This window comes from Cricetulus griseus, chromosome 4 (assembly GCF_003668045.3).
Source record: "Cricetulus griseus strain 17A/GY chromosome 4, alternate assembly CriGri-PICRH-1.0, whole genome shotgun sequence".
Classification (NCBI taxonomy): Eukaryota; Metazoa; Chordata; class Mammalia; order Rodentia; family Cricetidae; genus Cricetulus; species Cricetulus griseus.
The window spans coordinates 213,213,113-213,230,325 of NC_048597.1; the positions used below are offsets into that span (position 1 = coordinate 213,213,113).

General features: G+C 42.0%; 1 protein-coding gene across 1 annotated transcript in view; it reads left to right on the forward strand.

Moving 5' to 3' along the window:
- Nucleotides 1–17,213, forward strand: part of Cpne4 (copine 4) — a 321,642-nt gene that overhangs the window by 272,671 nt on the left and 31,758 nt on the right. The window contains exons 7-9 of the mRNA XM_035444565.1: nucleotides 1,416–1,514; nucleotides 4,521–4,607; nucleotides 7,361–7,420. Coding sequence (XP_035300456.1) covers nucleotides 1,416–1,514; nucleotides 4,521–4,607; nucleotides 7,361–7,420 — 246 coding nt within the window. The remainder of the gene's footprint in view (nucleotides 1–1,415; nucleotides 1,515–4,520; nucleotides 4,608–7,360; nucleotides 7,421–17,213) is intronic.

Here is a 17,213-nt window from a genome sequence, read left to right on the forward strand (position 1 = left end):
GGAAATTTGAAAATACTGATGGCAATAAGATCATGGAAAATCTTGGAAAATCTATTGCCAGATACTCATTTTATTCAAATCAGGTAATTAACATAATTAATAGATCATGAGGGTAGATAAATACAGGGGAGGGCCAGGAGGTCACCTGGGTGGCTATTGTAGTAACAGATTAAGAAGAAGTATGGCACAGAAAAGGAGTGGAGTCAAGCAATGTGTAGCAGACAGCGTGGAGAGAACCAGTGTGTGACTTGTGAGCATAAAGATAAATGCTAGGGATGGTGTCCATTTTCAGTTGTAGTAACTACATGGATGTAGGTGCAATTTATTGTAACAAAATATTAAATATGCAAGGATGTATCTGGTGGTGGTGTATATTTATTTGTACATGTGTGGGGCATTCCACATGATCTAGGAAGAAGAAAGCAATTGGGTTTCTCGGGCAGAATGGAGATGAAGATATCTGAAGCCTGAGGGAAGACAGGGATAGTTGTGGGGGACACTGTGTTTTTTAAAGCATCTCTGAGTAAAAGTCCCTCTTGCTTTCTTGACCAAATTTAAGGTTTAAAACTCTTTGTGGTGCCCCATTGCCTTAAAATGCAAATACACCATTGTTTCTAAAGACCATGGTCTAATCTTCACTGTAGAAAAAAATCAGGACCTTCCTCTTTACCTGGTCATGTAGCCAATCAGAGAGCTTATTGTTGATTTAATCTAGTCATAGAGGAAATATTGATAGAATATTCAGAATCTAGCCATAACAGTGGCAGATGGATCTCTCTTGCTAGATATGAATAGCCACAGCTGGGTGATGGATGTGTGATATTTACCAGGGTGGTTTATTGGTCACTGTCATCCATCCATTTCTCTTAAAGGTACCATGAAATCTTTCACTTTTTAACCTTTTCATTTGCTTTTGTTGGCATTTACTTTTGTCATCAGGCAAATAGAAAAAATAAGAATAATATCATTCAATCAAAATCACTAATAGGCTACTGCTCTGAAAGCTACAAATTCATGAACTCAGATAACTTCTCAACCTATAAACCAGAGACTATCTGTGATGTTTTTTTTTAATTAAAAATTAGAACTTGAGAGAAAAAGCATCAGAATCAGAGGCAGGACAACCACCTTCAAAACTCAGGCTGTCATTCACTAGATGGCCCTTCTAGCCAGTCCCACCTTTCTCCTCTGGTTCTCACTGGCTTCTTCTGCAAACACTTATATGTCACAGGGATGTTTGGAGGTTGTAGCTAATAAAGCCAAGTGAAAAGCTATAGAAACCAAAAGGGATATTACATCCAGCTTTTGTTATAGACCAAACATCTTTCATATGCTCTTCCTTATAAAGTTCACAGTGCCTATAGCTTCTGTGATTAAAAACCTTGGGGGAAACCAATCATCCTTTTGTCTTGCAGTGCATAGTGTGGGACTGGGACTCCAATGGCAAGCATGACTTTATTGGAGAATTCACCTCCACCTTCAAGGAGATGAGAGGAGCCATGGAAGGGAAACAGGTAGGTGGAGTTATCCCAGCACTCTTTAGGATGCACCTTGAGCTAGAAATGGAAGTGCTAAAGGCAAATCTACCATGTATGGTTGAGTCTGATGGGAAGGGAGGGTTGTAGGATTTGATTTTAGAACAATCCTAGCAAAAGCCACTCTGTGACCTTGTCAAGACATCACCCTGAAATAGAAGTTTCTCAATGGGAAAAACAGAGTGGTTCAACGCATTTATGTCTCATTTCCTTTACCTATGTAATCTTGGGAAAGTAGTATTACTTTCCCAAGGGCCACAATTAAAGTCAACACTAAATAATAATCAGTCACTCCATGGATAATAAGGAACACACTGCTGCTGTATTAAATGCAGAGACAGGCCAGTTTACTGACACTACCTGCCGCAACTCTGAAGTGTCTCATACACTTGCATCTTCCTCCTCTATAAACAGAAATAGTCAGGTCAGTAGATTGGGGCAACATTTCATCTTTGGGTTCCTAAGAGGCCATTAAAGGTAGGATTATAACATCCATCATAACTGAAGACCACCAAGGCTAGAAGCTCCCAGATAAACAGAGATAAATCTGTAATTTACACTGAAGCCATGAAATGCACCCTGCTGTACTTCTCTGTATCTGTGAGATACCAGGAGAACTTAGTTGCACAACAAGGCCCTGTGCTGACACATTCATGTGGTGGGTGCAATCTCTTTGATGATTTGACATCTATTGTGCCTGGCTGGCTCTGGGTGTGCAGTCACCAGCCATGCCAACATTGTCTCTGCTCTCCTGAAGCTAACAGACTGATGGGAGCCAAAGTAGAATCTGAACATGAACAAAACAAACAAAAACCTAAAAGACAATTACAACTTGTGACAAATGTTATTTAAAAAAGAAAGGCGGGATGGAGAAGATGGCTCCTCTGGTAAAAGCACTTGCTTCAAAGCCTGATGGCATGAGCTTGATTCCAGGGATCCAAAAAGTAGGAGAGAACTAACTCCTTCAAGCTGTCCTCTAACTTCCACACATGTGCATGGGTCATTCACATGTGCATACATACATCACACACACACACACACACACACACACACACACACACACACACACACACACACACACACACACGAGAGAGAGAGAGAGAGAGAGAGAGAGAGAGAGAGAGAAAGAGAGAGAGAGAGAGAGAGAGAGAGAGAGAGAGAGAGAGAGAGAGAGAATGCTTTGAATGCTTTGGCTAGTATGTAACCATTTACAGAGAAAAGAGGAAGTGCCTGGCCAATCTGTTAAGCAGCCACAACCATAGTGGGACAAGATGAGACAACCACCCAGATTAATGGCAATGGACAGAGACAAAGTAGTGAAAATTAAGGTATGTTGGAAATGAGAACTGTAAGATTTATTGGGAGATTAGAGAATGGGAGGGAGGAAGGGCATGATACAAAGATCCTGAGATGGGGAAATTTTGAGGAAAGGAGGCCCAGTTTGTGAAGAAAGCTGGAGAACTGGGTTTTAGACAAACCGCCATAGAGGGCTGCCTACATGAAAAGGATTGTTAGGCACCATGGAAAGAAAGGGTTAAAACTGAGTGAAGATGTGAATAAAGGAGGAGAGCTGGCAGACAGCCAGGCAGGAGCCTTGAACCTGAGGACCCAGCATACCACACCAGAGGGAAAAGAGGATCCCCATTGTTCACTTCCCACTTCCCTGCCTGAGTCAGGATGCTGCTGACAGAACAGGGTAATTTCTTAACTAATCTTCATTCATTCTTTAGTGTCTCATAAGCATCTTTAGTTTGAGATGATCAAGGGAAAGTTTCACAATACTAACTAGAAGGGCCCACTCCAGGACACTCTTGGAAGTAGTCATTGTGGTCGCCAGACAGGATCTGGAGTAATACTGATGTGTGAGTCTCAGCATCACCAAGGAAGTGGCTCAGTCACTTCTGGGGCCTCCTGGGGGGGGTGAGACTACTGTTAGCCGCTGCTGAGTAACAAATTGTCTACTAATTTCCTACCTGAAAACAGCCATGATTACTTGACATTTTCTTGGTTGGCAATTTTGCCTGGTTCACCCAGGATAGCTCCCCTCTGCCCTTTATGATGCCATGAAACTCTCAGGCTTTTGCGCATAAGCAGCAGAGATGCCTGGTGAAGCTCTCCATATGTGTTTTTTGTTGTTGTTGTTGTTGTTGTTGTGGTGGTGGTGGTGGTGGTGGTGGTGGTGGTGGTGGTGGTGGTAATAGAGGTGATGGTTTTATCCTCCAATGTATATTTTTTTTACAAAATGGCAAAATAAAACTTAGAAGCAAAAAGGCAGTTTCAGAACACTGGTGTTTTTCTAGCTTCTATTCTCACAAAAATTTTAATGTCCCATTGGCCAAAACAAGTCACATAACTAATGCATGGGCACTGAGGTTATAGGAGGCCACTGAAGTGTCAGTCTAGCCTGCTCATGTTTGCCTCCCAAGCTGCTTCTTTTTGATTGTCAGGAATAAACTTTTCTGCCCTGAGTGGAAGCCTCAGAGTCCAGCTCCTTCAGGATCATGAGCAGAAATGTCCAGTGAATGTTGGGTATCTGACTCTCAGTTGCTTCTGCCTCATGAAATCTGTGGTCTGGAAGAGCTAGAAATTGTTCTAGATGGCTACCAGTTAATCCCTCAGTTCTCAGTCCTTACCAAGGCTCCAATCCTGTCCTTCATGGAGTACCCTCTGAGATCACAGCCAAGAGAAGGGCCAAGACCTGAGGAATCATGAGCTCAGTTATACAGAAGAGAAATTCAAGGCACAGGGGAGTCAAGCAGCTTAGCATAGGACACATAGCTGGGAAATGAAGGCATGGAATATGAACCAGGCAGTCCATTGTCTCCATCAATCACTCTCCCTTACCATTCTCCTAGATGCTAGCGTTACCACCTAGAGACCATTTTTCCAGCTATCCAGTTCCATGTGTGTGTTCCCTGAAGCTTGGCCTCATTTAAAGACTTGACTTCTTCTCGAAGACACTCACATTTGACCCTTTTTGTGTAGGTACAGTGGGAATGCATCAACCCCAAGTACAAGGCCAAGAAGAAGAATTACAAGAACTCAGGCATGGTGATTCTGAATCAGTGTAAGGTATGTGTAATCCTCTCTCTACCAGGAACACAATGCTGGAGCTGCTTTGGGGGAGAAGTTCAAGTCAAGTGATCAAGCGGGAAGAGTTTTTTTTTTATAAGAGAATGGACTTCTCTAAGACAAAATTTATAAAATCAATATAGCACCAGACAAAGGAAATGAAATATGATTATGAATGGACTAAAAGCTGTGACAGCCCAATGCTACCTTCCCCTTCCCAGGGACTTGACTCCAAAGTTCAGGAAGTACAGGTCATGGCTCAGACACTTCTATGCACAGGGCAGTTCTTGAGGAAGATACTCAAGTAATGTGGGGAGAGGGTGACTAAATATGAGGCATTCCTTATTCTGAAATAGTAATGAGTCTTGAAAATGTGGTCTATGTCTCAGCCCAAAGGCATTTGTCAATTAAAGCAATATATAAACTCAAATAAAGGTGAACAGAGGGTCGGAATCTGCAGATGTCCTAGTCCTATCTTCAATGTTGAAGACACCCACAGATCTGTCCTTTTCTGTCCTTTTCCTTGGCTTAGCAGATATCTTAGTTAGGTTTCTATTGCTGTGAAGTGACACCATGACCACAGCAATTCTTATAAAGGAAAACATTTAATTGGGACTGACTTACAGTTTCAGAGGTTAGTTCTTTATGACAGTGTTCAGGGAGACACGGTACTGGAGAAGGAGCTGAGATTTCTATCTCTTGATCTGTAGACAACAGGAAGTGAACTGTGTTCCTCACTGGGCATAGCTTGAGCATATGAGACCTCAAAGCTGGCCCCAACAGTGACATACTTCCTCCAACAAGGTCACACCTCCTAATAGTGCCACTTCTTATGGGCCAAGCATTCAAACACCTGAGTCTATGGGGGTCATACCTATTCAAACCACCACATTATACTCACTGGCTCCCATAGGCTTATAGCCATAGCATAGTGCAGAGATTCATTCAGTGCAACTTCAAAAGTCCCCATGGTCTGCAATAGTCTCAAACTTGTTTAAAAGTCAAAAGTTCAAAGTCTCTCCTGGGATTCATGTAATCTTTTAACTGTAATCTGCTGTAAAATCAAAAAGCATATCACAACAAAGCTGAAAGGATTTGGAGATCTGAACAGAGTTTTGACATTAGACATGGAGATGCAGAGTTTGGAGTTTGCCCAGCTGGTTGATGTTCAGCTTTGTTGACTATAATATACTTCTTTCTGTTGAGCTGGTTCCAATCCCTGTTAACAACTCTCATTGGCAAGTATCCCATAGCTCTGGCATCTCTAATGTATTGGCATCTTCAAAGCAATCTAGGCTTCATATTCACAGTTTCACACAATGGCCTCTCTGGGCTTCAATACAGAGATACCCTTGATACAAGCCTGGCCTCAGCAACTTTCCTTAGTTACAGAGGGAGATTCTATAATCCCTTTCTTGTATCCTTGACTCTAAAGCCAGAACCATGTGAATGAAGCTGCTAAGTTCTGCTGTTTGCTGGGACTGGAACATGGCCCCCTTGTTCAATTACATCTTTACCAGTATTTTGTTTTTGATGGCTTCCTTCACTGCCTAAGCTTGGCTGTCCTGGAACTTGCTCTGTAGACCACATTAGCCTTGAATTCAGAAATCTGCCTGCCCTGTCTCCTGAGTGCTGGGATTAAAGGCATGTGCCAACATAACTGTACCTAAGTTGTTCTTCAATTCCTTTTCACAAGTTGGAAGCTTAGCTGAGTGGGGTCTTGCCCTGAGGTCCCCACTCCCTTTGTCCCATTTAACATTGGGCTTTCCTTTAGTCTGTTCATTTCCTTGAACAGAATTTAGTTCCTTTCTACTTCCTGGTACCCCCTTTCTCCTCAAATTGTACATCTTGTATTTTTCCTTTCTCAGCTTACTCATTTTCATTATAGATCTTCATAAGAGTGAATACTAATAACCTCAGGACACAGTCAATACTAGACTATTTTGAGATTTCCTCTGCCAATGGAATTAGGAAAACTCTTCACTTTAGCCTCAGGCAAATTCTTTGGAAAAGGGCAAAAGTAGCCATATTCTTCACCAAAATATCACAAGAACAATCTTAAGGCAACATACTAAAATTTTTCTCCTCGTAAACCTCTTGAGACAGTATACCACAGTTCAAATCAGTCTTAGTAGCACTATCCTCCATGCTCCTACTAATATAATACATTAAGCAGTTCTTAAAGTATTCTACTGCTTTCCTAACACAAAGTCTCAAAATCCAAATTCTTCCAAACAAAAGCATGGTCTTGCCTATCCCAGCAACACCCCAGTCACTGGTATCAACTTCTGTCATAGTTAGAATTTCTATTGCTGTGAAGAGACACAATGACCACAGAAACTCTTACAAAGGAAAACATCTAATTGGGGCTGGCTTACAGTTTCAGAAGTTTAGTTCATTATCTTCATGGTGGTATGTAGGCAGACATGGTGCTAGAGAAGGAGCTGAGAGTTCTACATCTTGATCTGTAGGCAACAGGAAGTGAACTATGTCCCACAATGGGCACAGCTTGAGCATATGAGACTTCAAAACCTACCTCCACAGTGACACACTTCTTCCAACAAGGTCACATCTACTCCAATGAGGCCACACCTCTTAATAGTGTCACTCCCTATAGGCCAAACATTCAAACTTGAATCAATGGGGCTCATACTTATTCAAGTCACCACAGCAACCTATTCCTGAAGTGTAGGCCTTCAGTCTTCAGGGAAAGCAGATTGTGCTATTACTAATCCAGGCCATCTCCCTTGCAGATCCACAAGATGCATTCCTTCTTGGACTACATCATGGGTGGCTGCCAAATCCAGTTTACAGTAAGTTGTTTTTGTGTTTGTCCTTATTTGAGGAATGAGGAATGGTAATGGTGTTAGGTTTGGGGGCTTGTAGATACAAAGAGTTTCTCAAAATCTCAGGCAAGCTTTTAAGCACTATTGCTGGAGTGTGGCATGGGACCCTGTTTTTAAAATGAGTTTGTATTTCCTGCTACTTCTGGTGAGTATGATCCCTAATCCCCAACCACAAATTGTTTAGAAAGCCCTCCATGTGTTTCCCTTTTTTGAAGTAACTACATGAGGTATATCATGCAAGGCAGGCTGTAGATTGCCAGACCCCATGGCTGGGCAGAAAGATGTAAAGGAAGTGAGCCTTGCTGTTCTATTCCACTGAGCTAAGACAGATGCCTTAGCTGTGTTCGTGTAACAAGAATACAGACATCAATGTCATACCCACTGATCAGAAGCAAGGGAAAGTTTTCCAAATTCTTTCTCAAGCAACAAAAAGGGAATCTCAAAGACTGGAGTACCAAGTTAAATCAGGTTGAGAGAGAGTGAGTATCTTGTCTCAGAAGATGAATTGAGGATCATCTTCTATATGTAATCTATGGTCTTGTGGGATTTAGACAGTACTGATATGTGTTTGGTTGAGATGGTTGATTTTCTTTTAAATACCAATGAAGGAGACTGCAATATGACTCAATGGATGAAGGAATTTGCTTTGAAGTTTCAGATGTGCAAGTCAGGACCACTGTTACTCTTTCTTCCTGTGGCTTGCCAATCGGGATGTAGAAGTCTCAGCTACATCTCCAGTACCATGTCTTCCTACATGCCACCACGCTTCTATCCATGACAGTAATGGACTAAACTTCTGAACCTGTATTCCAGCCCCAGTTAAATGTTTTATTCTTTATGAGAGTTGTCATGTCCATGGTGTCACTTCACAGCAATAGAATACAAAGACAACTTCTTTCTGTCTTGTTTTTTTTGTTGTTGTTGTTGTTGTTGTTTGGTTGGTTGGGTTTTTTTTTTTTGGTTTTTTTGAGACAGGGTTTCTCTGTGTAGCTTTGGAGTCTATCCTGGCACTCACTCTGTAGACCACGCTGGCCTCGAACTCACAGAGATCCACCTGCCTCTGCCTCCCGAGTGCTGGGATTAAAGGCGTGTGCCACCAACGCCCGGCCTTCTTTCTGTTTTAATGTCAGAAAAGTCAACCCACACCTAACTCAGCATTACTCATTTACTTTTGAATGCTTACAGGAGCTGGTCACTGCTATAAAGTCTAAGATTCTCCAGATGGAGCCACCTGCCCTCCTATATGCACTCTGGTATATAATGAAGGCAACAAGTACGTGTGCTGTGGGCACACACCCCCAACACTACCTGTGTGGTGAGCTTATTGCTGATGCAGGTCTATCTACAGAGCAGTAGTTAAGCAAGAAAATTTGTCAAGGAGAGCTACTGAAATGGTTTCCAAAGATATTAGGCAAAGGAGTGATGTCAGAAAACTATTTATAGGTTTCCAAGGGAAAGCTCTATTGATTTCAGTTTGTTTTAGATTTTGTAGATCCTAGGCTTGTGAACAACCCCTTATGCAACCTTCACAGGCTTGCTTTGCCCTTGGGGCTGTGCTGAAGAGCATCAGCTATCCCACAGGCTTCCCAGACCACATTCTGAGTCATTTCATTAGTTCTTTGAGGATAGCACACAGTGTGTTTTGATCATATTTACCCTTCTTCCTTAACTCCTCCCAAATTCAACTCATTTCCCTCCCCATTCAACTTTATGTCTCCTTCCCCCATCAAAGCCAATTTGTGCTCCCCAGTTATTATGAATGTGGGACCTTCCATTGGTTGGCTTACCAGGGTCTACACTCTTGGATAGGCCTGCAGCTGCTTACCTTTGGAAGGTTGCCTTTCATGCTCTGTTTTCCTCAATTCTTCCAATTTATTAACCTTACCCAGCTGGGTAGAGGCTACCTCAGTGTTTGTCATCAACAGCACCCCAGGTCCTAGTTTCTCACCTTCTCCAGTGCCAACTGACAGACCTGTGGGGAACATGAGTGGGATAGCAGTCAGGACAAAAACTGAGAGAGGAGGATATAAGATAGTGCTGAGAAGAGGGTAGGCCATTAAGGGTTCCATCACAAAGCCCTTCCTTCTATAGACCTCAGGTTAGACTCGAAGGAAAGTGAGAGTTCTGTGTGCTTGTCCAAGAAAAAGCATCAATTGCTCCAATGGCATTGAAGGCATTGAAGCTTCCAAAATGAAGCCAGTTTTCTCATTATAAAGTTCTTTCTCATTATAAGTTTTTACAATGTAACCTAACATAAATTTTAAGCTGTAATGCAGGTAATTAAAAATAGCATTGATTTAAATTCGGTTGAATAGAGCTTATATTCCACCCAGTACCTTCATTGCATCATGGAAGGGGATAGCGGAGACCTGAGAAGTGAGAGAGGAGGACTTCCTGGCATGGAGATGGCAGGGAAGACACAAAAGGGAGGAAAGTAATTCTAGGCCTGTATCACCCAGAGGCAAAGATTCTCATTGACTCATGATGCAGCCATGGCTGCTGAGCAAGACCAGTAGCTTTAGGCATAAGAAAGAGTAAAGAGTGATATTCAGGGGTCAGAGGTGACACAGGGTTCTAGGTGTTCTCCACTTCATCCTGCAGACACACTCTTTCTCCCCCACCCCCATCTGAATCCCAAGCACCTATGCTAGCCAGGTCCTGCTGCTTTTAGCAATTGCTTGGGTTTGTCCATTGATGGGCACCATCCAGAGAGCAAAAGGCAAAAGCAATGCTGAAGACTTTTTTTCTAGATATCTGCTTTCCAGACTAGAAACACAGTGACCTTTTTTATCCATAGAAGGTCCATTCCTACCACATGCCCTGTCCTTCATACTCTTCTTGCTGAGGTCTAGGAACAGTCCTTCCTACCCTTTGTGATTGGTTTTATATAACATTTTCCACACATTTGTGGGCTGTCCCTTTATTAGCCCCACCCCCAGCCACCTCTTTTGAATGAGCTGTTTCCTGGAGAGACTCTAAGTACCTGGCATGCCATGCAAGGGCTGAGAGAAGCCTTCATGTATTCCGTGGGGCTTCTGGTTCAAGCTAACAGTGTTAAAGCGGCTTTAACACTCCCTACACCAGGCTGCTTGAAATACTGTTACTTAACTCTAAACTTTAAAAAAAAATACCAGTGTTAGCTGAAAGAGCAATGGCCCTTGGGATTTGGTTTGAAAAAACACCCCATGAACTAAGTATTTATGTACATGAATTCAAATGATAAATGTTAGAAACTTACTTGTGTAAGCAGGGTGTATTTAGGTATGCATGCTGAGAGGTATCTTTGGGTCAGAAGTTGAGATGGTCTAAGTGTTGAGGTAATTTTGTACGTAATGGAATGTTCAGATGGGTCAAGAACAGGACAGGAAGCAATAACGATGTGTTTCAGAGGAGTGAATCTGAAGGTGTTTACCAAATACTATTGTCAAAAGCATCTGATGGTAGTGGAGGAGCACAGAAAATGGAACACAAGATGAAATCAGATGCAACAGAGTTAATGGAAGGTGATGAGAGGGTGACTTGGTGTGGCAGCAAGAAAAAGGGCTGTGTGGAAAGAAAGGCAATGAGCCAGGGTCTTGGAAGCAAGAGGTTTTGGAAGCAAATGAGTGTAGGATGACTTGGACTTGGTGCCTGACTAACAAAGCATAGCAGTGTTGTTCATGGAGAAATGCAAGATGCCTACAAACAAAAGGATGAAATTGCTTTGGGGTATATTGGAAGTATGCTTGAGTATCCCAGTGGATAGCACCTACACATTCAAGTATCAGTTCCAAGAAACAGATGTAATTCCATGCATCTTGAGATGGACGGGATGAACAAAGAGAAGAACAAAGACAGGGGACCCAAATGATGGGAAGTCATAGAAGACCTTCCTGGGCAAGAAAGGAAACAGCAAAGGAGTTTGAGGTCTAGAAACTCAAATGGCCAGGGGTTGGGGAAGTTACAAGACCACAGCAACAATCCCAAGTGCTAAAGAAAAGCAGGAAAGTGAATAAGCAGGGACTGAGGGAAGTGATGTGTCATCTTCAAAACAAGTTTCAGCAGAATAAGTTAAGCAAGAGCCTGGTTTAGTGTATACACAGATGAGAAAGAAAGAGCATCACAGGTGTGAACTCAGGAACACCAACAACAAAGAGAAGACAAGAGAGCAAATGAGTATGGCAATTTGAGGCTTAGAGGCAGTGTTGGGCTAGAGTCAGGCAATAATCAGAGAAGTGAAACAAGACAAAGATACCCAATGGAGCTGTGGTATGGCTCAGAGATGAGTATTTTCCTAGAATGCCAAGGCCCTGGGTTCAATCCCCAGCATCGTGATACTTGGTCAACGACTCCTTTTTGGTCATTGGAACATCTGAGAACTTGATACATGACCTATATTATTTCAGTATAAAATGTGCACACTTGATTTTGCACACAACCATGGAAAATTGAGAGCACCCCTGAGGACAAGCTTCATATATGCCTCATGAGAATCCTGGAGACATGTAAACCAAGATCAACTATGGTGTCTCAGTCTTGGAGGAGGTGAATGGAGGTGAAACAGATGACAGAGAGAGGCATGTGGTTTGACACATGGCACGGTGACTAAAAATAAAGCCAGATACTAGAACTTCATAGACAAAATACAATTATAGACAGTGGAGAAGAGGCAGGTGCTGTGCAGTGTTTGGAAAGGAGATGGTGGAAGAATTAAATGCTTCCTTTGAAAGCTGTGGCTTTCATAGATGCATAAAAATGTTAATTGCAACATAGATTTTCATAGACAGCAACTTCTACAGCTTAAATGTCCATCAGTAAAATAACAACTGTGTAAATAAACTACAGTACTTCATCTAAATGGACTATAATGTAGCTGTGTTAAATTATAACTACAAGGACTAGGTAATCACATGAAGGCATGTCTATGATAGCACTGAGTGATTCTGTGAGTATAACTATGTAAAAGATTTCACCATATAACATGCCTCTATGGGTGGTATATGTAATGCATATGCATATACATACACATATATTATAGTTTGAGTGTGCCCCTGTCAAGCATGTTGAATCCCAAAGCAAAAGAATTAGGAAGTGAGCTCTAGGATCTGTCTGGAGGTTAATAGGTCATAAAGGTTTTAGCCTCTTGGTGAATTATAATATAGTATAATTATAATACAAATTATAAAGGGGAATGCATTTGTGTTCACCCTCAGTCATGCTCTTCTGCCTTCCACAATGGGATGAGGCAGTAAAATAAACCTGGCCAATTTCCAGCAGTGAGCTCTTGGATATCCCAGCCTCTGCAACCACGATCCAGCTCCATCTCTATTATCTGTAAATTACCCAGGCTATAGTATTCTGGTATAGCAGCACAAAATGGATGGAGGAAATAATGAAAAAAATTTTAAAAGACGACCAGAAAATAAAGCTTAAAAAAAGTCACTTACTAAGCTGTAGAATCCTGAGCAGTAATCTTTATTGATATTTTTGCATGGCTGCTTGTGTGATTTGTGCTGGTAAAAATTAAAGATGCCATTTTCCACTTCCCTCTGATTTTATGGTGTGTGCAGTAATATGGTATCGTATATGAAGCTGAATGTGAATTCTCTCACCCTGACCATCAAATCTAAACCCTGGATTATCTATTCAGCACCCCTCAGAAAACCTTTTCTTACTGTAGCACATTTAGCATGGCTTATGGTGACTGAGTATCCTGACTTAACTTCCTAAACCTTTATGATAGACCCCAGGTTAAATACTAGTGGACTCTGCCTGCTGAACTCCTATACATGGCCAGGGAAAATGGGCAGAGGTGGCAAATGTTTTACCATATTCAAGAAATGGACCAAGCTGTTTAAGGGAAATGGAAATTCTTTTTAAATTTCATGACCACATTTTGGAATTTTGTGGAAAACAGAGAACAAGTGTTTAGTTTATCTCTTTAAAAATGACCAAAGTCCACATCTCCTATTGTAGGGCAAAGTCTGTAGTCTGAATTGCATCTAATTTTTATTGTTGGGGGGCGGTGAGACAGGGTTTCTCTGCGGCTTTAGAGGCTGTCCTGGAACTAACTCTTGCAGATCAGGCTGGTCTCGAACTCACAGGGACCTGCCTGCCTCTGCCTCCTGAGTGCTGGGATTAAAGGCGTGCGCCACCACTACCTGAAGCATCTAATTTTTCTAGAGCTGCCTCAGAATGTGACAGTATACATGTGGGCTCTAGGAAATAAGTGATTCAGAAAGTAACTAAATTCTGCTCCTCAGTGGCTTGTGACCAACAGATTCCCACAAATGGCTAGTTAGTCCAGGGATAGGCAGGTGTCTGAAGAATAGGGTTGTTTAATTTAAAAATAAAAAAAAAAAAACTAAGCATCCAAAGATGCTTTCAATCTTCACATCTACCCCTTTCCCAGAGACTTGGCAGCATCCAGGGAGCGCTTGGCATTGCGTCTATGCCCCATTTTCACAGTCTTTCCACACATCTGCTTCAAAATGTGAGGAGCTTCCCAGGAGCCTGCTCTCAGCTGCCCGCTGAGAAGATTGGAGCACACGCTAGAAGACCAGATTTTCTTAAGTGCCTTCCATCAGAAAATGAAAACTCGGCAGTTCTGCTAGCTTGCTGGCACTCAAGAATCCGGTGTCTGCAGCCACCTCCACAGACTGGCATTTTCAGTCATTTTTTGGCTTTTATTTCTCAACTTAATCCCATCTTTCACTGCCCCCGCCCCTGTTGCTTTCTAAAATAAATCTAACCTTACATTGCATTCTCCCCCCCCATCTTTAAAGAGCACAGAACTCCTGGTGGAAGGCCCCCTCCTGAAGATGGGTATTTTATTCTGGAGGACATTTTAGAAATCATTGCTTGGCAGGAAAAAAAAAAAGAGCATGAGAAAATACCTTTATGGCAACTGCAGGAAATGCTAGGTAGTACAGGTCTGTGGTTTATTTCCTTCTTCACTAGTTAATATTTTAAAGCCTGTCCTAGTACTTCCTGAGTTGGTACAGCCTCTTTGAACATAGACAGATACAGATACTAATTCTATGGGAAATGAAGAAACCCCAAAGACTGTCCTCAGGTCTCCAAACCCAAGTAGCCCAATTCTAATCTTCTAACCCTGGCCTTCATATTATTCTTCCCAGTGGGCATATTACCTTCTCTAGCCACAAATAAGTCTGCTTCTTCCTTGGACATCCAACTCCATAATAACTATGTCACTAACTCCTATTGAGTTTCCACCCCAAATGTGTTTGGTAACAATCCCCTTCTCACCACTATCTCTGTTCTACCCTCGTTGTTTAAAAAATAGTAAGGCTCTTCCCAGCTTGAGGATGAAGGATTCATAGAAATGGCCTAACAGGGTTCTTGGGGTTCACAATATAGGTCCATCTTTTGTGCACCCCAGTTCAGGTCTAAGATTCATTAAAATCAGTCTTAAATGTATTATTGCTAAAATTGTGTCTACTCATTCCAGTGTGGTACATACACAGTTCTCTGAAAATCATGAAATCAGAGAACACACCCAGGCTCAGACACTAGCCATTGGTAGCTGCATGGCCAGACCATCTTACCTGCCTGGGGAGAACATGGGGGACACCTCTGTCTCTTTAGTTGCTGCTTTTCTTTATAGGGTTTTCTCCATCCACTTTGCCTGATTTCATCTCCTAGTTTCATATCAAGCCACCAATATATGTTTGCTGTCACTTAATACCCTTGACATTTCAGGATTTTCAGTTGGGTTATGAAGACCTGAGATGGACTGTCAACATGAGTTGATAGGATGCCTTCAATCGAGAAGAGTACAGTGATGAGGATATCATGAACAGAAGTTAGGTAGCTTAGCAGGCATAAGACCTTGGTTCAATCTCCAGCAATATTAAAAATATAACAAAAAAACCTGTCAATATTTCCCAGTGACTTATTTTTTTCAGATAATGTATAATGGTGGTAATAGTCATATGTCATAATAGTCTCCAGAATTTCCTAAAGGGATTGTTGGTGGGCTTTTGGCTTTCATTTGACAAGGTCTCACTATATAGCCCAGGCTGTCCTAAAACTCATAATCCTTCTGCTCCAGTCTTCTCAGCACTGAAATTACAGTTGTATGTCATCACACCAAGCTCAGGGGTTTCCAAGAGGTTTTAAATGCTTGTCTCAGGAGGAAAGAGAGCTGACATCACACTTGGCTGTCTTAGCCCTGACTTACCTTTTGAACACAGTTGTATAGGCAAGATGCTGTTATCTCTGAAACTGAGAGGAAAAGGCTAAGAATGGTGGGTCTCTGCGCTGAACTTAGTTAAACCCAGGGGTCTGCCCTGGTATGATAAATGCCATCTCTTGCTCTGTAGCCCAGGCTGGCCTTGTTTTGCATCCCTCAAGAATCTGCTTGCCTTCCCAAGTGCTATAGTTAACAGCATGTACCACCGAGTCCAGTCTGAGCACCTCATTCATGTTCCTGTTAGAGATATTTTTCTAGAGTTTTCTGTATAGATTTTGACCATATTTGTCAGACAAGAACCTCATGAGTGGATCCCAGGGTGCTTCCTGTCTCCTGCTCAGAATTTATGGAGGTTTCGGTTATCACTGGCTTGCAGCCCAGTGCTTGATTGAAGGGAGCTTTGTCCATTTCCTTCTCTGTCTTTATGAAGAGTCGTTCCCACTTTCAGGATGAGGCCTATCTCAGAAGACAGCATTCCAGGGCCCTTTGGTGCCACCTCCACCCATCCTCAGTAAAATGTCTTCCCACCCTTAACCATCTGCCACACACATTTGGATTGTCCTTTCCGCACCCCGAGACACACACAACAGTTTAGTTACAGAGAACTGATTGATTCAAGACCACTTCCCCTGATTTGTCACAGCTGCATTCTGCCTCCAACTGGCAGTCACTCTACCTCTGGACATTTTTTTTAATGGGAACTGTTATACCCCATTAGAGATTTTAGGATCCTTTAAAAAAGTTACTGTTGTATATTTATTGTACATAGTGATAGGTTTTATAAAGACATTTTCATTCATCCATAGTGTGTATTTTGACAAAATCAATAGCCAGACTTCCTCTCTCTCTCTTCCCCAACAGCCATCTTCCTTTGCCAAGACAGTCTCACTTCAATTCCTTTGTCAGCTGTGTATATGAGTCTATTTATCTATCTAAAATCTAGGATTCACAGACAAGAGAAAATATGCAACTTTCTGAGTCTGAGTTATTTTGTTTAACATGATGATCAGGATCCCAGTTCCATCCATTTTTCTGCAGACAATATAATTTCTTCTTCATGGCTGGGAAGGACTCCATCGTATATGTGTATACTTTTTTTAAAATGAATGTCATTTTTTAAAGATTTTGTTTATTATGTATACAACATTCTGCTTCCATGTATATCTGAACACCAGAAGAGAGCACCAGATCTCACTACGGATAGTTGTAAGCCACCATGTGGTTGCTGGGAATTGAACTCAGGACCTCTTGCTCTTTTAGGTGTGTAATAGTGTAATAACAAAGCATTGTTTTTGGAGGTGCATAGACATAGCTTTAAACACAGCTCCACCCTATGGTACCTATTGCTATGCCCAGTCCACAATACCTCCAGAGAGACCACCAAGGAGCCAACTCCTTGAATGCAAGCACAAAGTTTCTTTATTCAAGACTAGGCAGGGACCTCTTCCCACAGTCTAATACAGCATCTGTAGGAGAAGGCCCAGAGCCTCCTAAGCAAGGGGCTTATAAAGTCTAAAATCTCAGGATAGGATGATGGGTACGGGTTCAAAGCTGATTGGCTGGAGT